The sequence below is a fragment of the Prinia subflava genome, chromosome 12 (genome assembly GCF_021018805.1).
Source record: "Prinia subflava isolate CZ2003 ecotype Zambia chromosome 12, Cam_Psub_1.2, whole genome shotgun sequence".
Taxonomy (NCBI): domain Eukaryota; kingdom Metazoa; phylum Chordata; class Aves; order Passeriformes; family Cisticolidae; genus Prinia; species Prinia subflava.
The window spans coordinates 18,605,592-18,628,191 of NC_086258.1; the positions used below are offsets into that span (position 1 = coordinate 18,605,592).

The 22,600-nt window shown below is 40.8% G+C and overlaps 2 protein-coding genes across 10 annotated transcripts in view; one reads left to right on the top strand and one right to left on the bottom strand.

Annotated features, from left to right (window-relative positions):
- Positions 1 to 892: 892 nt before the first annotated feature.
- Positions 893 to 18,443, bottom strand: MFSD11 (major facilitator superfamily domain containing 11). 2 transcript variants are annotated; one of them, XM_063409032.1, is made up of 14 exons: positions 17,945 to 18,443; positions 17,558 to 17,733; positions 16,040 to 16,095; positions 14,964 to 15,071; positions 14,471 to 14,550; positions 14,276 to 14,372; positions 12,508 to 12,566; positions 10,342 to 10,483; positions 9,491 to 9,531; positions 8,665 to 8,730; positions 6,578 to 6,703; positions 5,563 to 5,737; positions 4,431 to 4,566; positions 893 to 3,915 (listed from the first exon to the last, which is right to left on the bottom strand). In XM_063409032.1, exons 2-14 carry the CDS (start codon positions 17,651 to 17,653, stop codon positions 3,748 to 3,750), a joined length of 1,350 nt encoding a protein of 449 aa, XP_063265102.1. In that variant the 5' UTR covers positions 17,654 to 17,733; positions 17,945 to 18,443; the 3' UTR covers positions 893 to 3,747. The 2 variants fall into 2 exon arrangements, with proteins under 2 accessions (XP_063265102.1, XP_063265101.1); XM_063409031.1 differs by having other exon boundaries at positions 17,927 to 18,441.
- An 894-nt stretch (positions 18,444 to 19,337) lies between these two features.
- SRSF2 (serine and arginine rich splicing factor 2) overlaps positions 19,338 to 22,600 on the top strand; it is a 4,693-nt gene continuing 1,430 nt past the window's right edge. For 2 of the 8 annotated variants that reach the window (XR_010081927.1, XM_063409034.1), the window contains exons 1-3: positions 19,340 to 20,453; positions 20,589 to 20,997; positions 21,549 to 22,600. The exon at positions 21,549 to 22,600 is cut by the window's right edge. Coding sequence is in view for 3 of the 8 variants with exons in the window: in XM_063409034.1 (XP_063265104.1) it covers positions 20,636 to 20,997; positions 21,549 to 21,852 (666 nt within the window). In the remaining 5 variants the exon portion in view is untranslated. Of the gene's footprint in view, positions 20,454 to 20,588; positions 20,998 to 21,548 lie in introns of all 8 variants that reach the window. The other 6 variants (XR_010081928.1, XR_010081929.1, XR_010081931.1 and 3 more) reach the window with 4 other exon arrangements.

Consider the following 22,600-nt stretch of genomic DNA (forward strand, 5'->3'; position numbering starts at 1 on the left):
ATTTTGTCTGCTTAACTGACACCTGGTCCTGAACTTAGGGTCTTCTACACTTAAATGATTTTTTCATAAAGTCACAGCAAACCCCACCAGGAACTTCTCTCTCCAGTGTATTTTAAAATGGTCACGAACGTTCAAAGAACTCACCAGCACAAGATTTCTTGTTTTTCATAACAGTAGTACAGGAGGGTTTCTGATAAGACAGGGACCTTGGTTAAGGATTTTTGGGGATTCTGGTTGTTTTTTTTAATATCTCTTTAGAGGTACCCACAGAAAATTTGAATTATTTAAAAAAATATTTTTATAAATGGTTCTCTTCCTTATCTCACCTTTGTAACATAGATTGTACCTAATCAAATAAACAAATAGAAGTAAAACCACATGAATCATTAGGAAGGAAGTCCACAGTTGTAGAAAATCTCAGTTCATGCATCCATGTATCAAAATGAAAACCAACTGGCAAGACAAAATACAGGTATGTTTATATGAGATTCATTACAGACTAATTTGTAGCAGCTTATTTGGAACTCAGTTGTCAAGAAAAGCAGTTTTCATTTCCTGTTTAGCACTTGTTTGAAAATCTTGAGGATGTGATATGTCAAGATATTAAACCTCAGTAACACCCTAAAAGAATGAGGGGAAAAAAGTGAAAGAGGACTTTTTAATAAACCAAAGCAACTTCATGTATAATTTTGTTTATAAAGATGAAATCTCTAATATAAAACAAACCCAGAGACAAAGCAAAAGTCTTTTTTTTCAAATCTCTCTTAATTTAACAGTGAGCTCCCAGTTCAGATTACATTAAATTGTTCAAAGGTCACTGAGGTGAAGTGAAGGGGATGCAGCCTCATGGTTGGTAAATGCTGATTAACAGATTAAGAGATGGAATCACAAATGGATGTCATTGTTCTTTATATTGCTACACAAAAAAATTCAACCAAATGAACAACTGTGTACACTGGAGAGGATTTTTCACCTCTTGGTAAATCAAAGAAATATGAGTAAGTGAAAAGCAATCATATGTCAGCAGCAGCCTGAATAACTCAGACCTCTCCCTTCAGATCAAATGTCAAAAGCAATACTTATACAGTTAATAGTAAAAAAGAATAGCTATCCATGATGCAGCTTGGAGAATGTCATGATTTCTTGCAAAACTTGTCACAGAGCAATAATACTTCCCTTTAATGACCCTATAAATAGTTCTGAGCACCCTTCTAAGATTATCTGATGCTGAGTCAGACCAGAACACAGAAAAAGGAAAAAAAGTAAAGCATCAGATTCACAGAGGTACTGAAAACCCACAAGTCCTTGTTCATTAGTATCCCTCTATGTCGGTTTCAAAATGCTTTTTGAAACTTAGCACTTTTAATTTCTAATAAAATAGTTCATATAATTCTTATATGGCAAATGAACATCACAGAAGTGCATCATTAAAAGGGATCAATTTAAAAAGCAACCTCATGAGAGCCATAACCTACTTACAGTTAAATGACATTGTTTAAAAAGCACTTACAAGTTACTCATCACCACAAGACCCAAGAATCATTTTTTTCCCTAAATACACTGTAAGAAAAAACTGCTCCTTGTGAACTTTCAAGTTTTTCTGCTCTCATTAATATGATGGGGAAAACAGGGCCCCAAAAGGGTTTGGAGGAAAAAAAATTTTGTAATTCCCTATCTGGAAAAAAAAAAGGCTCTTTATCCCTTTTGGTACACTGGAGAAAATACAAATGTGCAGCAACAAGAGAATTTTAATCACTGGCAGCGTCCTTTAATCCACACCTTTGTAGTGCTCAGTATATAAAAATCATATGCTTCAAATTGCAGGGTAACAGGAGTGGGTGAGAGAGGCTTTGCAGCACTGCTGGTCCCATTAATCACATATTGATTGAACACTGAATGCTTTTGCAGGCTGCCTGACAAATTGGAATGGCTCTGGTAACCCCTCACTCAAATACATGTTCTGCCTCATTCTCTTTTACATCATTCATTAAATCTCCTGGGAATACACAGAGCCTCTCCCTCCTGGTTGTCCTCACAGATTTTTCAGCTTTGCTGGATGTTCAGGTGCCCTCTAATCCCACCATTAACACCTTGCTTATCTCACAGCAAAAACCTGCCTTGAATTTAAAAATCCCTTTCTCTATCCCTGTAAAAAGATCCCCCTCAGCCCTTTGGCTGTGCACAACGAGGGATGTGCTCCACAGGAGCTGTGACAGGGCTCCTGGAGAGCAAAAGTGACAGCAAATGTCACAGGAGGTGGCACCCTCCGTCCCCAGGGTTAACCTTGGGAATTCCTACACGGTTACAACACGTGGCAGCTGCTGACACGTAACCAGCCGAGTCTTTTTTTAACTTTAAAGACAAGACATGAACATTGTGACTGGGCATAAAAGAAGGTTGGTGAACAGTACTTTTCTAAAAACAGCTCCAGGGGGTGTCTAAAAACACCTTATCAGTGTTGCATGCCTGCTCTCTGCCCACCAGACAAACACAACTGCAAATACTTCAGAGTTTTATGTAGGCAGATAAAGCCAAGATGAGCTGCAGTCACTGCCTGTTACATCATCTGTAACAGTTCTGGATTAAAATTTAGTTACTATTCCAGTAACCTTGCTTTCCTATTTGGTGGGGTAAGATCACAATTCAATTTTCCCAAAACAGACTGAATAAAACAACTTAGGACAAGTGTTTCAGGTTATGCAGTACAATAAACACTGCAATATTATTGTGACAGTTCACATTCTGAGGCTATTTATATTTTAAAAAGTTGTCTTAGTGCTCCCATCACAGATTTTCATCATTTTATGATGAAAAGGCTGTTGAACTCAAAGGAACAATTTGGGATTCTGGGAGGGAAGCTGTGGATTATGGTCCTTCATAAAGCACTACCCTGAGGAAGGTTCAGCACCTTTCCCAACACAGTTCAATTCTGAGATGCTGAGCCAGAAACTGTTCTCCATCATCAATATTTCACAGGCCTTGGATCCCATCATTGACATGCCCAAGGGTGATTTCCTCAAATTCTTGTAAAATCTATCATCCCACACTATAACCTGATTGACTTCCTTACAAAAAAGATTAAAAACACCAAGCTCAAAAAAGCCCAAAACAGAAAAAAACCTGACCAAACAAAAAAACCCCACAGATCTGACAACTTAAGCACATGAAATAGATTAATAAACAAAGGGTTGGGAAACAAGGAGCTGAGGGATACAGAATAAGGCAACATTTCTCCCAGAAATACTTCCTCACATCTAATTGTTGAAAAATTCAATGCCAAATTGATTTCTCAGCTGTGCAGACATGATCTGCAATATAATCTACCTTATAAAAATATCACTCATTCAATACAGGAATTCAAATGTCTGCAGAACCAGAATACAGGAAAAATAATTTAAGGGATAAAACCCCAAACTAATTCTGTAGTGCATGGCAGAGTGAAATTAGGCAATTACATTCTGCAAGGGACAGCTCAGAAGAGAATTGTTCAATACATAGGTCCCTACATTTCCTTCCATTTCCAATACCAGATTTTTAACAACACAACACCACGCTCAGATGATCAAAGCAAGGAAAAAAAGCCTTTAAATGTGGCAAATTTTTTTTCCTCCTGTCTCACATTCAGCTGGACTGAGGTAGCAGCTTCCTCCACCTCAACCTCTGCAGCAACTCGAGCTCTTCCACCTTTTCACACTCCCCAAAACTCCCTGTGCTGTTCCTCGTGGCAGAGCAGGGCTGGCACGGGGCTCAGATGCTGCTGTAGTCTGAGCCACGGGCAGCAAGGGCTGCTGCTGCTCCCCACTCCACGCTGAAGAAGGTGATGGTTCCAAAGAATCCCACCAGCACCATGATCAGGAGCTGCCACTGCAGCAGGAAGTAGTTGCTGTAGAAATAGGCAACTGCAGCACAGATGGACTGAGAGGAAAAACAAAGTGAAAAGATTATCAGTGGAGATTTCCAGGCTGGTGCTGCTACAGGATTATCAAACTGACACAGACACAGTTTAATATGAAGCTCTCAGAATGCTTTTGTAATAGACAGACAATCTTAAGGCTTCATTATACCTCAACATATGTCTCGGCGTGTCCCACAACAGATTTAGTTTTTACTTGTTATTTAAACAGCGTTCAACTGTAGAAAATGAACACCAAACTCCAAAGTGTTTCTAGCATTGCAAGCTGGTATTTCAAACTGGTAAAATCACTACCAAAATCTCTGGTATTTCAAACCACTTTGTCTAGAAACAACACAGACAAAGCTTAAAGATCATAGCCCAGGAAACTGTTTCCAGCTTCACAAAACTATTTAACACCAAAATGTAGGATGAAATAATTTGCAGAAACATTTTTCTCGGCTCATTAAAAAGACTAACCCAGTATTTCAGTCATATCCCACCAATCCTACTTCCAAAAGGCTGTGTTAGGCAATACCTGAACAAACTTAAAGATGGCAAAGGCAGGAGCACTGTCCTCTGAGTACAGGAATCCCAAAATACTGAGGAGCTGGGTGTTGAAGCAGCTGTCCCCCAGCCCCAGCAGGAAGCTGCAGAGCATGGCCACCTCTTTGCTGAAGGAGAAAGCAATTCCAGTTTAAAAGCCATTCATTCAAACAGCTCACACATCAATAAACTGTTTCTGGCAGACTTATTTGGAAACTGCGAATGGAAGAAAGTTATGACACTTTTAATTTCCCCAGAAAAGAACTGGGAATGCCTGACTTGGCAAAAGGAGTCATTCCATCAGCTTAAATTTCTTGAATGCCAAGACTTCTGTTACTGTTACCTGCAGTCAATTCTACACTGAAATAGAATCACTAAAATAACTCATTTTAGTGCTTGGAGCCATGAAACCCACACAGCAGTGATTAAAAGCTGAGACACATGGTGAGTTCACAAAATCTGCAGGAATGTTAGAGAAATACCAATTCATTTGACAGAAAAATACTCCACCTAGGACTAGTCACCTGCACAGGCAGAAATGCTTAGAACTGCAAGGAAGCAGCTGGGTCTGCAAAACTGACAGTGCAAGATTTTCACACAAATTGGTAAAAATGCAACCCAAAAGGACGTTCTAATAATGAGATAAGAAAGCTTTCTGTATTCTTGCCCCAAACACTGAGTGCTGTAAGGGACAGGCTGCAGTCAGACCAAATGGAATTTGACAATAAGTACTGGAAGATTTTGGAAACCAATGCAACAGGGCAAGGCTGGTGCTCCCTGATGTAAAACTGAGCCCAAGACTGTTTTAAAATAAATGGAATTCTTAACACCTACTACAATAGATGCTGGTCTTGCTATTGTGCTACATGTCAGAAACATCAGTTGTCAAGTGACACAACTGCTATTATTCATCCCCAGGCTTTTTATTCCTATGCCATTCAAGTTCCTAAATTGGGTGCACACTGGTGGAATATCTACCTCTAATAGAAACAGAATTCCTTAAAGCTTTTTCTAGGGAGTTAGTCACTACACAGAAAAAAACTTCAAGAAATTTTCGGTAGAGAAACAAGCTGTTTATGCACATCCTGAATTACAGCAGCCACAGGCAAAAAAATCCCACATACCTTGGGATCATATAAGCAATTTGATCTGTTCCTTCCATAGGAGCAATGGGGGCATCATTTGGCATGTTGAAAAAAATTAAATAAAAGGCTATGAAGTGGACAAGGATGCCCAGCATCACCACTGGGTTCCTGCCAGAGCGACTCCTCTTGCTCAGCAAGCCAAAGATTCCTCCCCCTGCAGGAGCAGAGAAGAGAGAATTGAATCAGAAGTGAAGATTTAAATACTGACAATTTAAATTATAAACGTTCCTACATTGGATAACAAAGGCTGACTGACAAGCAAAGAGCCCCAAGGGGTTTGCCAGGGAAATGGGGCAGGAGATTGATCAGATGATTGCTGATGAACATATTTCACTTTTTGGCAAGTATTTAACCAGCAGCCAGTTTCCTTCAGTATTGCAACAGCACTAAAGTGAAAATGGACAGGCTTGTGCTCAGCTCTTAATTGCAAAAACATGCAATTCAATGGGTCTGAGCTGCTAATGAACAGTGGTATTTTGTTAAACACCTCAGTACTTGAGTCTACAGAAAAAAAAGAAATATTTACTTTATGAATATTACCTGTATCCAAATTTATTGAAATATCACATCTCATTTAACACAAGCAAACTTTTTAAAGAAGGAAATCCTTAGTGTAAGCATTTATTCAAAAATTTAAAAATTCTATCACTCAAGAAGTAATAAAAAGGCAAACACAATACAAATTCAAAACAGCAAATGGTGTCAATTCCCTAATTACACTGCAGCCCAGTGTTTCTCACATTTGAAATCTGTCTACTCCTCCACATTAATCCAAAGAGAATGCAGAGTATTAGAATTAGTCTACATCCACTTTGGATGTGTAAGGTATAATTCACAGTGCAGTAAGGAACCACAGTGCCAATTATATTGCTACTTCATTTTGTGTTCACATAAAGCTCAAACCACACTATTGAGTTAAACACACACACAAAAAAAAAATTACTACATCACCCTAATCCTTTTTGTTGTCAGAAGGCAGCAAATTTAGACTCACCCAAGATTTCTCCAACACCAATAAAAATACCAGAGAGACCAATCAGGCTTTTCTCTTCACTGCCAAACCTATTCACAGCACCAATGCACGTTCCATACACTCCAGAAAAGAATGTTAACACCAAACCTTGGAAGGAAACCAAAGAGAACTGATAGAGGCACTCTTATAAAAATCACGAGAAAATCTTTATGTCTAAAGGCTGTTTTCCCTCAGGTATCTTTCAAATCATATATTTAAATGAGATGTGGGTAATAAAAGCAAAGAGGGATTTTTCAACTTTGTAATTATTATATTTTTCTATACCAGTTCCCAAAAGCCACATTAGGAAAGTGTTACTAATTAGTGTCACAGGCATTCAGGTTCAGTGCTGCTGCTCTTGACCCAACTTCTATATACAGTTAATATTTCTATTTCTCAAGAACTTTAGAATTTTATCAAATTAAAAATGAAATAACATGAAGTAACTGAAGAAATAAAGCACAATTTAATTTAAGGATACTCCCCCATTCAAGTTATGGCATTCCTAAGAGTTCCTCCAGCCCCAAATAAGAATAAGGAGATAAGAATTCTAAAATGAACTTCTTTAGTTTATACATTCATAGATTTAGTTCATACATTCATTTTAATTCATACATAAATTTAAGCTGAGAAAGAACAATTGCCATTTGTTTTAAATCCTCTTTCTTTCTTTCTATTGCCATTAGTGTGAGGAAAGGTGACACCCCTGACCCAGCTAATGTGACCATGAGCAACCATTAGTATAAAAATACCAACTCAATAAAAAAGTGTATTTAAAACAACACAAAATGTTATTCCTAAGCAGAGAAAAACCGCTTAAAATAAAACTTTCTAATTGATATCCTTTGCTTTTTGGCTACAGTCAAACGCTGGTACAGCACACCCTGCCTTGCCTCATGAACTGTATGGCTTCAAAAACAGGGGTGCACTCGGAGCATCTTAATCTGACCAGGAATTTTGGAATAAAAGCCCTTCTTGGCCTTAGGGGATTTTCTGTTTTCCTACAGAAAGTAGCAACACCAACTCAGAGCCAGAAGATGGCAGCAGATGTTTTTTCCCCAGTCTGGACTGATTTGTTTTTTTTTTTAATGCCACCTGTAACCCCAAATTTCAGGATATTCAGGCAAAACCTGACTGACTCCCTTCCCTTGTTATCTCGCTCCACATTCCCATCCCCAGAGGAATTCATGGGAGTTAATTTGGGTTAACACAAGACTGGAGATGCTGGGAAGTAATTTGTAACTCAGATTAGTGGCTGGAGCAGCCCAACTCCAGATCTGCTCTTGCTCTTTCTCTACCAGGAGCTGCTGTAAACTGCAAAGTTTGTATTTTGTTCACATCTAAGTTTTTCTTTTCACATAACAATAATTTTTCCTAACAGTGACTCAGAGTTTAGGTTCTGAAGGTGCATCTGTTTTATAAAAAAAACTAATTTGATCATGAACAAAACTAGATCTAAAGCCAAATAAGGAGCAAGAAACCCTCCAAGAAAAACTCAAGAATTTTATAGGGTTTTTTTTTGGTGGATGAATCATTTATATGGCAAAAATACATTTTTATTTCACAACTCATATACAGGTCCAAGGATGGCAGACCAAGTTTAACTAGAAGTTACCAAAAAGAATGAGAACTCTTGCCACAGCAAATCCTATTGATAAAAGCAGTTAAAAATGACTAAGCTGGTTCCCAATAGAACCAAGATTAAAATGAAGAGCATTAGGAATCTCCCCTACCTTAAGGAAGGTAAGATGTACAAACATTCTTTTAATTCAAATGCAATACAACTGCATTAAACAATCTCTAAACTATTGAAAGTGCAATATCAAATCCCATAAAAGCCAGCTCTGTAAATTTTGCCTCTCACTTTGGGACCCAGAACTTTACTGAACCAGCACCTGCAGATTTGGATGCACCCCTCCTCCTGTACAGAAACACTCCCCAGGACACAGAAACGTCACAAGTAACCCAAAATTAATTCAAATATCCAAATAACGTTTGCAAAGATATGGGTTAAAATTCCAAACAATGCCCTGGTACTGCTCAGTGGTGAAACTCTGCTGGCTTCATACCTGTGTAGGCTGTGGTAACACTGAGAAGCAGCATCTCTTTGGTGAAGCTCAGTGTAATAGATTTCTCTGTAAAGAAATAATAAAGAAAATTAATAAAACTTCTGAGAATACTACTAAGATAATCTATACTTGCTTTTCCTGTTTGCTTAAAGCAAAAATGGTTTATTATACCCACTGTGTATTAAAGTTTTATTTACTGTTTATTACAGCAGAGTGCTAAATAAACCAACCCTGACCTGCCATCTAGAAGAAAAGTGCCATCCAAAAATTATATTTTGTAAGAAATGCAGTGGGGGAAATATAAAAGAGAAAATACACAGTTTTCAATTATCAGACAATTTTCTGCTCACTGTGTTTTTGTACTCTCAGTTCATGGCAACTGTCTCCTGAAAGGATAAACAGATTTCCAGTGAAGATCCCCACATCCTCACAACAACTTAACAGTCTCAGGCAGAACACATCAAGCTTCAAAGGGAACTGCAGATGCCTCAGTTCTAAATTGTTAACTGGTATCAACTGGTGACAAAATCCAACAACCTCTGACTTTTTTTTATCTTCATATGTTTGTTGCTTTTTATTTTTCAATCTCATTGCCTTTCCCAAGTAGAAACCTGCTCCTTTTGTACTCATCTGTACAAGGACACTGGTGTAGAGCAGTTTGGATCTGAAATCATATCAAAGGAGGAACACTCCAGGTCTCTCCTGGACCACTCAAGTATGTGATTGAAGTGGTTTGTACATGATCACATCATCAGCACAAGCACACAGAGCTGGCAAGGAGGGACCAGGTTTTGCTGAAGCAACTCTGATGTGAAATTGTACTTACTGAAGGCAGCCACTGCTTTCATCATTTTGTTTCGTGCAGACCTGGGTAAACAAATTACTTGGTCAAAATGGAAGAGAATAATCACACTTTATTGCTGTGCTGGAAGGCACCTTCATTTTTCAAACCTTCCGTATGTTTTTGAGCCCTGCACTATATACTGGAATATGCCAATGTATCTTTTAAAGTTTCTGAGATCTAAAGTAACCACAAAGGCTATTTGCTGCCTGCACTAGTGAATGTTTGCTTAACAGAATCTTTCTTTTGAACATTTTTAGCTTTCAATATTTTTTCCACAGGCATGCTCACTGATGTTTTTCTAACAATCTGCTTGTTCTTTAAATAAAGCAAAAATATTCAAGCTGATGCCTCAGGCAAAACTGCACTGAATCTGTGTAACTGTGCATTTCTAATGTATTTATCAGCATGGCATATATATTTAGAGAAGATAGGAAAAACATGTTCCAGTTGGCAAAACAACCTATATAAAAGGACTATTTTCTGTTTATTCCAGCCTTTCAATTGGACTGATTAGGGCAAGATAAAACATAAAGTGTTTAATAATAATCAGTGGAGAAGAGGTGAAGATTATCTTTTGCACTTGCTCACCAAAGGAAAAGCTTCATGTGCAGTACTGAACTTCACCCTTGAGAATATGTCATATCAAGAACATTATTTCTCATATATTTTGATTGTTAAAATACAGACACTTTTCTGTTAAATCTGTGAATCCTCCAGGTTGTTGATAACATTCATGGCTTAGCACAGAGGAACAGTGAATGTGCAATGTTCCTCTGCGGAGCAGGAGCACAAACAAGGAGATGTGACAATATGTTATTGCCACCAACACTTACGAGCTCTCCCCCAGGATTTCATTAGTGGAATCATCATCCCCTGGAGCTTTTGTGTCCTCTTGTTTCCTAATCAGAAAGAACAGAACTGTGCCCACAAGACTGATAACAGTCAGAGCAATGAAGACAGTTCTGCGATCGCTCTCTGTGGAAAAACAAACAAGAGCCATAACCAGATGTGCAGAAGAGATTCAAACCAATCCAGCTACCTTCAAACAACTAACACACACATGCTACAGTGTTTAACACACACTAATTTTCTAGCTTACCTTCCACATGGAGCTGCTGGCAAACTCCTGTCTCAGTTTTATGGTGCTAATAAAATATCGGCAAATTAAAGAGGTCCCTCGCATTCTCTGCCATGCAAAGGCTAAGACCGAGGAGCAGCCAATTAAAGGAAGTGCACAAATTATTAGCAGGAGAAATTACATCTTTGAAGACTTATATCATTCAGAGTGGACATAAACTGCCCCAAACCCCTTCAGATTTCTAAGAGAATCTCTTGACCAGCATCAGAACCGTGAGCAGCACGACATCATAAACTGTAGGCTGGGAAACTACAAAGGATTTAAAGCCACCAAAACCTCAGTAAGTGCCACAGCAGCTGGAAGGGACAACTCTGCTAAACAGGTTGGTTATTGCAGCAGAACACAGACACATCTAATACAAAAGCCACTCCCATTTACCAGTATTAAGCAGGGAAAAAAGCCACTAGAAGCAAAGAGTTGTGACAGAACTAATGCATGACCCTGAAGATATTATCTATGCTTGTATTTACTTCCCCCTTAGCTCAACAGCAAATGCAAACTTATCCTAAAAATAACTGGTGTGTGATCACAGAAGCAAAAAGAGAAGGTGTGCTTCACAGCTTGAAATGTTTGTGCTATTTTTATACAGGTAGTAAAATAAGGTTTGATTTTTAAATGCTGTTAGGGTTTGATATATTTTTTTTAATACAGAGGAATCTCAAGACATTTAAAAGGGAGGGAAATGTAACAGCAGAACTGCCTCATAGTTAACTGCTCTGTTCTGTGGTTAGCTGAGCTTCTCTGAGGTTCACAGAGCAGTGAAGTTTGGAATGCACAGAATTTGAGACCCCCCTGGGTTGAAAGTGCCTCCAATATTACCAATAACACTCAAACCTTTGTGCTACAGGTAAGGGAATGCAGAAAATGACCTTTCAATTTAGCCAGTGTTTCATTACCAAACCTGTATCTGCAGAGAACCTGAAAAGATGGGGCTAACAGAAACAAGAAGTGAACTGCTCTTTCTGAAGCCTGATAATTACCATTTAAAAGTCAACATCTTACTCCTGATTGACTAGAGCAGAATTAAATCATCTGTTAGAAGTTAAAAGAATTGACCATTCTAGTAGATATTCAATATTAGGACTAAATAAGGAAAATTATCAGTAATTATAGAGCAAGAAAATCAAACTTATCTGTTTACAGAGCCCTGATTTCCCAGCAGCACTTGGTTTTGGTTATTAAAGCTATTTTCACCACTTTTCTTAGTGAATCCCACCCCCCACTTTGCCTGGCTTAAACAGTTGACAGAAATCTTTGCTTTAAAAACAGAATTTCAACACTGTCTAGCACAAGAACATAAATAAAGTCTGCTGTTCTCAGTTCCTGCTTTTTGCCACTCTAGCACAACAGCAAATGGAAAAAAAATCCAGCATTACTTACAATTCCATCATTAAGCTCATCTCATAAACTATGCCAAGAAAGGAAGAGAGTTCTTTCTCCACTCATCCTCTGCCTCCTACACTGCTTAGTGCCAGCACAACTAGTGCACACATGAAGTAAACTGGGATGGTTTTCCTTTATTTTCCTTTATTTCGTAGCTTTATCAATCTCCAGTATGATTTAGAAGAACACTCCACACCAGGAGCTTACTTTGGAATGGGATAGTGTGTATAATATTACACATACAGCCAGAACACCTTCCCCCTAAATAAGTGTATATTTGGCACAAATGTGTCTGCACAGGGAAAATCCCAGAGTAGCTATTAAGGAAAATCTCCAAGAAGAGACTATCTACAATAAACTGGAAGAAAAAAAAAATCTGCTTTTGTATAAGCTTCCTGCCACTTTGGAGTTCATTATTTCATCTGTTAATTCATGCTACTGTATTTAAAGGTTGGCCATATAAACAATCAGTACCCACCTGATATGTGAGTTTTTCCTTGCCAGGCCAAGTATATATACAGATTTCCAAAAATCAAGCTGAAAACAAAAAGAACAAAGGTCAACAATATATTCTATTAAAAAAATAGGGTTGTAGTACCACACTACTACTATTCTATTAAAAAAAAAATCCCAAGGCTGTGCAATTGTGAAAGAAATTAAGAAATTAGTCACTCTCCACGTGAGCTGCTTCTATACAAAACTCAAATTTTTGAGGATTCTGCCCCAAAATCCTGGCTATTCGTGTTCATCAATCACGACACAAGGTGGTGGCAAAAATGAGGAAATCAGCATATAAGTTGCTTCTAATTTTGGAAAGGTATAGGTTAGAAAGCTGAGGTATTTCTGGAGGTGATTTTGTAATACTTCCTTTTCAGGATCATGTGTCTTGTCTGAAGTATTGCTTCAACTCAAGGAAATTCTGTGTCCCTAACTACCATTTCCCAAAATACAGTCATTCTGAATGAATGATTTAAAACAGTTTTAGAGCAAATTTTCCTCTCATAAACCCATGTTTTTTACTCACTGTAAAACAATCAGCTGGGTTTGTGGGAATTGCTGTTCTGGTAAAATACTGAGGGGTTAATTCTGGAACTGCAAACTTTAGAAACACAAGCATGGCCCTGGTGCAAGGCTGATGCTCTCCCAGCCCAGGGTCCCATCCCCACTGCAGCATTAGCAATGCAGGCTCAGCACCCTAAGCATTTCTGCTACTCATTCCTCTGGTTATCTCCCAGATACATATTCTGGGAGAACATTCAGAACTGCTGCATGAGAGGTGGTAAAAGGATCTCTCTTCAGGAATCGTTTGTGCACCTGTCTCCCATGAATTTGTTTGATTCCTTTTCAATCCTGCTCACACCACCCAACTCTAGACACTCCCATGGCTGCAAGCTCCAAAAGTTTAATCACCCCTTGTACAAAGCACTTTTATCTGTTTTAAACCAATCCTCCTTACTCTCATCCAGTGACCCCAGCTCCAGCACAGCAGCATTTGGTGAGCAACAGTTCTACACTCAGCTCCCCTGCTCATTTTGGGTGACACATTGATATAATTTCCTGTTCCTCCACAGGAAACTCCCAACCTTTTCAGTCTCTCTTCAAGCCATCAGCTCTATCTTCTTGCATAATTTCATCATTTTCCTCGTTATCCTAATTGCACTGTACTCTCATGAGAGGCATTAACTATCTCTGCACAAAACACTTAATGGCCACAAACACAGCATTCACTGCCTTGTTCTCACTGCCCTTCTTGATGCTGAGCCTTTTGTTGATTTTTTTAGTCAAGCACACTCAAAGTTTAATATCAGAGAGGCATCAAAAACAAGATTTCTTTTCTGGCTTCTGACTGCTAGGTCTGACTTCAGGATCTTCACCTTGGCAGCAAGAACCAGCTTCTCCCTCAATAAAGGACACAAATTGGCACAGCCCTCCACAACCAACAAGATTTCTCAGATCCCAACAAGATCCCAACCAACAACATCCCTCAAATGCTCCCCTAACAGAAATTTATCTTTTTCAGCAGCTCAAGAACTGAGATTGCAATATTCAACTTTCTTTTATTCCCTCTCCTGTAATGCACAACATCAATAAAAATGTTGCTTCCATCTCTCCTTCCAATTGACTGCAAGGTCCCAGGGGACTGTTTTTCAATGCAGTCTCCCGCTTATAAAAAGATGTAAAAAGCAGAACGTGTATACAACAACAACAAAGAAAATCAACAAATTTTACAAATTAACACAGCTTACCTGAACTGTAGGAGTGCCCAAAATATTCCACTGTTCCTTCCGATGGTGTTTTCATCAGAATTTTCAGTCAAGCAATTTCCCTGGGCTGTCCAGAGAACTGCAACAGACAGAATATATTGCTCAGGAAATAAAAATATTTTAAAGGTATATTCAAAACTCATAAAAAACAGTCAGCAGAGTAAGAACAATGCTTACCAGCAGCTGCAATGCCAATAAGCACAGAGGCAGTGTAGAAAGCCCATGTAGCTGGTTGGATAAAGACTGCAATGTATAGGCTAGAACAGAACACATCAGTTCATTGAATACCAGACTGAAGTGGACAATGCTCTTTAACAATCAGATACCTCACTTAGGTGCTTCTAAATCAGCTGTTCTCTCCTAAGGAATGCTGAAAAACAGGTTGGGTGTGAAAAATCTTTTTACCCTTCTAAGCACGTAGAGTTTTTTTATATAGTTATTAATCTGAGGCCATAACCTCAATTCCACAGTCAGCAAAGTCTGGAAATGCTGTGGGGAAAAAAAGTGTTGTTTCCAGTAGGCTGAAACTCTGCAGTTACAACCTCCAGTATCTCTGTGAGAGGCTTTTCTTAGCCAGTACAACTTCATGTATGGCACAGGAGCCTTAGATGTGAAAAAACAAAAGAAATATTTCCAAGGAAGCAGGCAAAACCTCAAAATTAATACTTACCTATAAAACACACCACTAACAACCATGGAGAATTGAGGTCCCACTATTGCAACCAGTGAAGGTGATATAAGATTTGATGCAGACAATACTCCATAAATAATGGACATGCTACAAAAATAAAAAAACAAAATACTATTAAATACTTAAAATAAAATATAGGCTATCACTGCAACTGATTTAATATCCAGTTAAGCACATACATAACAGCAAAACTTTGATGGTCAGACATTTCTCTCCTTTTTTTCTGTTCCCTTCACTCATGGCACTCCACATGGGAATACAGGAGTGTACAGTATTCCCTGGGTTGTTGAGTAGAGTCCCAAACTATTGCAGGCAATGACATCTTGTAATTTACAGCATGCATTTGTCAAACTGCCTGAACAGCAGTTATTGTATTTTGTACCCTGTACATCTAATGGAGAATGTTCTAGAACCTCATTTATCTGTCAGTGAGGTTTTCATCTTCTGCCAAATACACCACAGAAATTTTACAGACATACTTTGTGGCAGTGGTATTTTTAGTTTAAATTAAGACAGTAGACCCTTCAAGGGAGCAATCAGGTTTTCCTAAATGACAGATTAATTTGGCATGTAAAAGGTCCCTGATCATGCCTGATGAGTTTGACTCTGCCCGTGCAACCAGAGAATGGCTTTTTGTAGCTTTGCTTGTCTTTCTGACTGCTCCTTTCACATTTGTGTTTTATTTCCTGAGAGCTGATCCACACCACCTGTCCTACACAAACACAGTGTACAAAGGCAAACAACCAAGGCCTGAGTTAGCAGTTTTATTTATTTTTAAACTTTCACCTTCATTGCCTCCTAAGGCAAAATGTTGAGAATGTGATGATAGTGGTTTTTCTCCCTACAAAGAAAACATGCAAACCAGACATGTAGTTCAATTGGAAATAATTCAGAGCAGAACTGTGAGAAGCCTATTTTAAACTGCTTTAAGTGTGTCAATAAATGGTGAAGTCAGCAGAACACTGCAATCTCTTGAGAGTGTCTCTCTACTGGATGGAACTGTAACTAAGTTCACCCTGCAAGGAGCAAAGTAAGAAGAAGATCCATGTAATTACCTCGTGTAGCCACTGCCATGAAAGTCTGTGTTGTTTAAATTCGTGATAACAGTTTGCTGTGAGGGGAAGAGCATACATTGTAATATATTAGAATCTATCTTGTATTTTGAGAACACCTGCATTGGTTTGAAGTCAGTATCAAACATTAGAATTATTCATTAATAGACACTACAAAGAACTTAAAAGAATTTAAAATGTTAATTACAACTCACACCACCTCCACAACAAAGATGCAGGAGATACTGGGCAGGGAAACATCTATGTTTGGGGAAGAAATTAGTACTTTATTATTAAACCATGATTTCATCAGAGACCTAAAATACTTCACGAAACTTTTGCTTCACTTAAGAACCCCTCTCACATAGATAGGTATGACTATCTTAATTTTAAAAGTGAGGGGAAAAAAGAGAAGTTTCAGAATAATCTTAATTTTACCTAACTATGAATGCCTGATAAGAGTTTCCATTCTTTTCAGCTTCCTGTTATTTCCCTGCTCCTTTTTTTCCCCTTGAATCAGCTTTAGTGATCATGAGACCATGCAGTAAGTTGGACTGTCAGGCAGACCTTATTGAAAGTCACTTGTACAGACTTTTATGATGATGAATTACATGATTACATGATCACAAAGTCCAATTCGGTGAGGCGCTGAACTCGTTGCAGAATTTCTGAGATTGTTGGGCTGCACTTAAGAGTTCACAGAAAGTATCCCACTGCACTCAGAGTTACAAAAACTACCCCAAGTAGTTATTTCTATAATGCAGCAAAGGACATTTATCTGTCTGAACCCAGCAAGGATCCTTCTTGCAAGCAGAAAAGAATTCTAAGACCAGTGGGCTCAAGAGGGATGTTGACATCTAACTGGCCTGCAGGAACAGAACTAATAATACTGAAAACAGCTCAGGAAGTTAAAGGGCTAAACCTGGCAATAGCAGGAGCCTAAAAATTGAAATAGTAACAGTAAATATGGATTATGCTGCGCTCAATTTTTGCTCTGCAAAGAGATACTGAACAGCAGCAAATAACTCCTTCAACTGGAAGGTGACTTGGCAGTTTAACAATTGTAGAAATCTATTTGTCAAGTGTTATCCTCATGCTCTCCCTCAATATCCAGTTTGTTACATTATGAAAATCTTGTTAATAATAGCATGGTAATAATAACTTAAGCAAATATTTTGAAATGGACTGTACAGAATATATACTATGCAAGGTTCAGTGTAATTCAACTGTCCAACATCGCAATTGTCAAAGCAGACATCATTTTAAAGTTCAAGCATTTTATAAGATTAATTTTTCACTTTCTAAGCAATCAGGCTCAGTTTCATATGTAGCTATGCTATCTTAAAGAAATAACTTGATGAATTATTGGTTAAACACATTAATCTACTTAAAAGGAAATCAAAAGACGATAAATGTCCAAGTACCTTGCACTTAGATTAAAACAACATTAGAGCATGCAAAAGAAAAGCCAGGATAAATAACTGAGATAGAAATGTGGCACGTTTAGAAAGTCACACCTACCGCGATATTTCCACAGGATTGGAAAGCAGTGAATATAAACATAAACGAGACTCCCAAAATAATGATGTTGAAAAGCTTTTTTCCTTCCGAAGACATTTTGTGTATTCTTCCCAAGTCCTCAGCTTCAGTCTGGAAAAACTCTTTTTTCTTTTAAAAGTTTCCTCTGAGCCTCTGTGCTAAAAAAAGAAGGAAAAAAAGGCAAAAAGAAAAGAAGGAAGCAAGCTTCGAAAATAATGATTACTTAGGGCCACTACCAGCTGCTAGAAAATATCAGTTAATCAAGAATCCTGGTAATAATGTGCAACAAAATCGGTAACTTGAAGGAAAAAAAGGAATGGTAAAAATGGTAAAGCCCAAGATTCCTTTTACCTGTTCCCATGAAGTTACCAGGGCTGACTGCAGTGTGTTAATTCATGACATCCCTCTCTCCCAAGGGAGACGCTTTCCCAATAGCGAGCAGGTTAATCGGCTCCGCTTCTCGTCATTGTCGGAATCAGAACTGTGGTCCCCGGCCTCTCAATCACCTGACGAAGGAAAGATGAGCCACTCGCACATTTCCATGCCCTGCACAGGAAATAAAGAACATTTCAGTGTCTGCATCAGCTGACCCAGCCCTGAGAGCCCTTGTGCACTATGGGAAATGCAGTTTTAGCAAAGTAACCGGTTCGTGTTTAAAGAGGTGAAAATCTCCCAGTTCTTAAAATAAGGTTATTTGTACCAGTTTTTTTAAACTGTAATTTCTAGCCACTAAATAACACCTGCTAAGGTTAAAAAAAAATCACAAACCAAACCAAAAAATAAAATCCCCACACAACTATAGAATCGTGGAATCACAGAATGGTTTTGATTGAAAGGGACCTTAAGCCCATCTTGTCCCACTCATGCCATGGGCAGGGACATCTTCCACTAGACAAGATTGCTCCAAGCCCCCTCCAACCTTGAACACCTCCAGGGATAGAAGTGATACCATTAATCTTTTACTTTGCAGTATTTCTAAATAATAAATTTCAGATCGATTGATCTTTGAGTCATGAAGATCTCTATTAAAACTAAGGATCAGGAAAACTAAGAGAGGATCACTGACCAAATGGCAGCTTTTTCCTGTTACCATCCTTTTTCTGTTCTGTTGGGCCTCTGGGACTGGAGAATTCAACTAAATCAGTTCTACTTTAATGTTGGCCAAAGGACAGAGAAGGAAATGCAGAACTGGTTGAAGTAAATGACAAATCACCACAAAAAAGCTCTCTTCCTCCTTTTTAATATTATTAATTCATAGGAGCATAATTTTAAGATCCTCTAGTACTGCCCCACTCACATCTTTTCTCCCTTGTGCCAGTACAAGTTTCCATCCTGCAGGACAGCAAACTGGGCTGGAACAATTCCTTTGGCAGCAATGTGTGTTGAAGTGACATAGGAAACTTCCTCTGTCATTTTAGGGAAATCACTTCCCTAAAAATAACCTTCAAATTTCTCCTTTGAAAAAGGGGTTCAGCAGATGAAACACTGAATTTTTAAATCAAAATTCTCTGGTGAAAACAAGAACAAACACGAAGCAATACAAAATGTCAAACCAGTATCAGTTTATTTGATTTCTGAAGTTGTTTGCAGCAGGAAACAAAATGTTGCTTCTGGACTTGTATCCATGTCACCGCTTATTTTTACACTTCTTCAGTGCAAAAAAAAAGTTAAACACAATTATAGTAAAACTAAGCATTTAAATTCTAATACTGATTTTTTTTTTCATATTGATACTATCATTAGATTAAACAGATCAGTAGAAAATAGTCTAATTTCTATTCTTTTTTAAACATAGTGCTATGGAAAAGCTGTGTAGAAACTTTTAACATTGTTTTGAGATGAGAACCAGGTATTAAAGTTCAGGAGTTTGGGCATTTTATTAGAGCCCGAGGTGACAGAGCAACAACTTCTGGGGTGGGGGAGCAGCTTTCACGGAATTCCCTTGGGACGCTGAGAAGTTGCTCGTCACCCTTACACAATGGCTGTGTAAATCTTCTCCCACGTTCCTGCCACAGCACGAACTTGCAGAGCGGCCCGGTGTGAGGACGATTTTAGTATTTCCCTGCTCAGCTCTCACAGGCACCGAGGAGCCGGCGGGGATCCATCGTGGCACATCCAGAGCTGGAGGGGCCGAGGAGGCTTCCCCGGGCACCGCTGCCCGCAGGGATGAAGGAGAGCCCGCTGTGAGCCGCTCAGGGCCGCCACGGGCGCACAGCGGAGAGCGGGCAGGAAAGGCACGGAGCTCCCCCAGCAGCGGCTCCGGCAGAGCCGCTCCCGCAGGACCCGGGCCGAGCGCCGCTTCCCTCACGGAGCCTCGGCCCCACTGCCCTCACGGCTCCCCCCTGCACGGCCGCCATTTTAAACCGCCCGCCCGCGCCACAAGCCTTTCACTTCACTTCGCTTTTTTTTTTTTTTTTCCCGCGGCGGGGGTCTGTCGCCCCTCGCCCTCCCACACGCACACTGCTCTGCCCTCATTTCTTTTTTTTTTTTTATTGTTATTGCTATTGTTTGGGGTTTTTTTACGGGTTTCAACACACATTGTTCAAAAATTTCCCCGCCTCCACCGAGTCCTTCCGGGTCACGGCGGCGACGTTTTAACAGCCACTTTCCAACCGCGGGGCGAATTATTCATTTAGAGGGAGATTCCCTGTGCTCCCTCCGGCACTGCCTCGGGGTAAAGTGGGAAAAACGGATCGGGGGTCGTTCCCGCGGCGCCGCGGGCGGGGCGGGCCCGCATTCCCTTCCGGGGCGCCGCCGGCCATTTTGTGGCGTTAAGCCGCGCGCGCGGGCGGTTCCTCCTCATTTCCTCGTCGCGGCGGGACGGGGCGGCCGCTCCTGGCGCTTTGCTCCGGCCTCGGGCCGCCCCTCGGACCCTGAGGTGGGTGCTGCTCCCTGCGGGCCCCGCGGCTTTTCCCTATGCGCTGTAGCTCTCCTCCTTTTTGGACTTGCCCTGCGGTGTGAGGCGCGTCGCCCTCAGGGCCGCGCCGGCTGCTGACTCTCTTCAACCCCTCAGGTTTATTCTCTTCGGCCGCTGCCGCCCCTCGGGGGCTCTTGCCCACCATGAGCTACGGCCGCCCGCCGCCCGATGTGGAGGGCATGACGTCCCTCAAGGTGGACAACCTGACCTACCGCACCTCCCCGGACACCCTCCGGAGAGTCTTTGAGAAGTACGGCCGCGTGGGCGACGTCTACATTCCCCGGGACCGCTACACCAAGGAGAGCCGCGGCTTCGCCTTCGTGCGTTTCCACGACAAACGGGACGCGGAGGACGCGATGGACGCGATGGACGGGGCGGTGCTGGACGGCCGGGAGCTCCGCGTGCAGATGGCCCGCTACGGCCGCCCGCCCGACTCGCACCACAGCCGCCGCGGGCCGCCGCCCCGCCGGTACAGCAGCAGCGGCTACGGCCGCCGCAGCCGCAGGTGAGCGCCGCGGAACGGGCAGCGGAGTTGGGGCAGGGAATGAGGTGAACCTTAGCTGTGCGCCTGTGCAGTGGGATTCGTTTGTTTTCATGCTGGTTGCCTAGAGAGGTAGTTAGGGTTCCGTCACTGAACCGCGTGGACACAGAGTTAAGCCATGTGCTCTAGGCCCACCCTGCTTAAGCAGGGAGGTTGGACCGGATGACCGATGGTTGCTCTTCCAACCGGACCGATTCTGGGATTCTGTGTCCTTTTCCCAGTGAGTTTCGTGGCAGAGCTGGGAAGAGGAAGGGGGTTTACTGGCAAAGGCACATGGGGTTCCCTCGGAGTTGGAAGGATTTCGCCCTCGGAGTTGGAAGGATTTCGCCCTGTAGTAGATTTTTAGCCCCCGGCCACTCGCTCTGAACAATGGCGCCCTCGTAACCCTCATTTTCTTGCCCACGTGCGTCCTGTTCCGCCTTCCCTGTCCCGCAGCCCTCGCTCCATTCCATGCGTCACCCGTCCCGTGAGCAACTTTTAACGCGCCTTTTTTTTTTCTTCCTGGTATGTTTTAGCCCCAGAAGACGCCGTCGCAGCCGATCTAGAAGCAGGAGCCGTTCTAGGTCCCGCAGTCGGTCCCGTTACAGTCGATCCAAATCCCGGTCTCGCACACGCTCTCGGTCTCGCTCCACCTCCAAGTCCAGGTCTGCCAGGAGATCCAAGTCAAAGTCCTCATCTGTCTCCAGATCTCGGTCCAGGTCAAGATCCCGGTCTAGATCTAGAAGCCCTCCCCCTGCCTCAAAGAGGGAATCCAACTCCAGATCCAGGTCTAAGAGCCCTCCCAAGTCTCCGGAAGAAGAAGGAGCTGTATCCTCCTAGGAACATGGTAATGTACCTCGGGATCAGCACAGGATGCATGTTACTTTATTAGAGCACTTAGGTGGGGTGTTGGGTAGTTCTTAGAACATTAATAGCCTGAACCAAGTGAATCCTAGTGGGGCACATTGTTAGTTGTTGGTTTTGGTTTTTTTTTTCTTGAGCAGTGGTTTTTTGGTTATTGATTTAGGGAAATAATTATTGAAGGGTTTTCTACGGAGAATTTTTTTTTTTAAACAGAGAAAATGTTTTATTGCAAGATTAATGCCTTGGTTTTGATAAAATATTGTATGAGACGCAACCTATGATGAAAATGACTATTTCTTACTGTATTTATCCAACATCTGCATTTTCCCCTTTAAAGCTGCGGTCTCCTGTTTGCTAAAAGAATATTGGCCAGTATTGCAGATTTTAACTGATTTGGCTGATCCTCCAGGGACCAGTTTCTGTGGGCGTGTGTTGGAGCAGGTTTGTCTTACACTGTTAAAGATACACTATCCTTTTAGAACGGAAGATCGGTTCAGTGGCCGTTGTACTGACTGGAGGTAATAACTGTCCTAGAAAAGTGGTAAATTCCTTGCAGCGAGAAAACCACGGAAACTTAGTTTTTCCTCAAGTGGACATCTTGAAGAGGCATCTAAGGATACACCGGGTGGGGAAAGGATAGTGTGTCTTTAACCCTTCAAACTGTTTGGTCCTATTTTTTAAAAGGAAAGGGCCTGAGCTAGCGCTGGAGTTAGATAATTGTAGC